Source organism: Mandrillus leucophaeus, unplaced genomic scaffold (assembly GCF_000951045.1).
Source record: "Mandrillus leucophaeus isolate KB7577 unplaced genomic scaffold, Mleu.le_1.0 Scaffold488, whole genome shotgun sequence".
NCBI classification, from domain to species: domain Eukaryota; kingdom Metazoa; phylum Chordata; class Mammalia; order Primates; family Cercopithecidae; genus Mandrillus; species Mandrillus leucophaeus.
Window position 1 is genome coordinate 736643 of NW_012105231.1, and position 1508 is coordinate 738150.

Below are 1508 nucleotides of genomic sequence, written 5' to 3' on the forward strand. Positions count from 1 at the left end.
AGCACAAGCCACACAAAACATAGCTATGGGTGATTCAACCTATAAGCTCCTCAAAGCAACTTTGTCCTGGGGACAAATGTTCCACCCAGGGGCCTTTTCTGGGTCTTGATTTCTCTGTATAACTGGAAAAATGTCTCAGGCTCCAAGGATGGCAGGCTGACACGGTCTCTGTGGGGTGTGAGAGTGAGTGTTTCTGCATGTCTGGAAGTAGGGAGTTAGATTCTGGTGGTTGACAGTTGTCGAAGGAGAGAGACACTGGCCAGGTATTGTTGCTGGGCTGCCTACTGCCCAGAGAGTTTGTGCTGGTGAAAGCTGGCATTTACTTTCATTTTATGAGTCTGGTGGACTGAAATCCATTGTTATCCTGTGACCTTGCATAGCCCTTGGATGCCTACAAGGGATGGGAGGAGCCAGCCCTGGAAGGCCTCTGGGAGGGGCAGAGCAGTGCTCATCTGCCTCCTTTTCCCTTGCCTGGGGCTCTGCTGCAGGTACTCAGCTCTCTGGATGTCCTTCCTTGGCTGTACTCTGTGGGGTGCTTTTCCATCACCGGGCTTGATCCCTGCTTGATGAATGGCTTATCTCTCACTGCTGGGCCTGGACATTCATTGCAGCAGGACATGGGTTGTCGATACAGGTTGAGTAGGAAAGAAAAAGAGTTTTAGTAGGGGAGTGGTCAGGGATGGAGAGCAAAGGCAGATGGGGGCTCGATCTCCATCATTGACTGGACAAGCCCACAGTGACCTCTCAGTAGAGTGGTGCTGTAGCTGTTTTGGTCTGAGAGGCAGTGCCATGCAGTGATAAGAGCTTGGTAGAGCCTAAAGAGTTTCAGTTCCCATCTTGTCTTCACTCGCCGTGTGACCCTGGAGCCCTGCTCTGAGCTTCTGTTTCCAGATCTGTTCGAAGGGAATAATCATAGGATTTGCCTCATGGGATTGTGAGGATTAAATGAGATGAGACGTGTGTAAATCGTCTGCATAAGGCCTGAGGTGGGTGTTCTGTAAACAGTAATTCCCTTTCCATTCCTTGACCCAACTGTGAATCCATCTCAGCTTCTCTTGAGGCTGTTGATATTTTCAGCTACACCATTATTTTAAGCTAGTGAATTCCTTGAGAGAGGACCCAAACTGACCTTTTCATTTTTAGCTCTTACTTTTTTTCCCTGATTATAAAAGAAAATGCATTGCTGCAATGAGCATGTATTAATATAAAAATATAAAAAAGAAAAAGGGCAATGTGTGCTTATTATGTAAAATGTGGAAGGTACAGGAAAGCATCAAGAAGCAGAACAAAATTGCTCTGAATTGCACTAGTGTTGTTTCTTTCTAGTCTTTCCCCCACCACTGTATTTTATAAAGTTTGAGAGCTCCCATTCTGTTCAGTTTTATATCCTGTTTTTTTTTTTCCCATTTAACATTTAAGAGGAACCCCAAATCTGGACCTTAATGTAAAATTTGATTTAAAGCTGTCATCAACTAATAAAGCAATGTAAACAACACAGCACAAGCCAC

The 1508-nt window shown here is 45.2% G+C and overlaps 1 protein-coding gene across 1 annotated transcript in view; it reads left to right on the forward strand.

Annotated features, from left to right (window-relative positions):
* GRID1 (glutamate receptor, ionotropic, delta 1) overlaps positions 1–1508 on the forward strand; it is an 840572-nt gene that overhangs the window by 13010 nt on the left and 826054 nt on the right. Inside the window, exon 3 of the mRNA XM_011995401.1 lies at positions 381–488. Coding sequence (XP_011850791.1) covers positions 381–488 — 108 coding nt within the window. The remainder of the gene's footprint in view (positions 1–380; positions 489–1508) is intronic.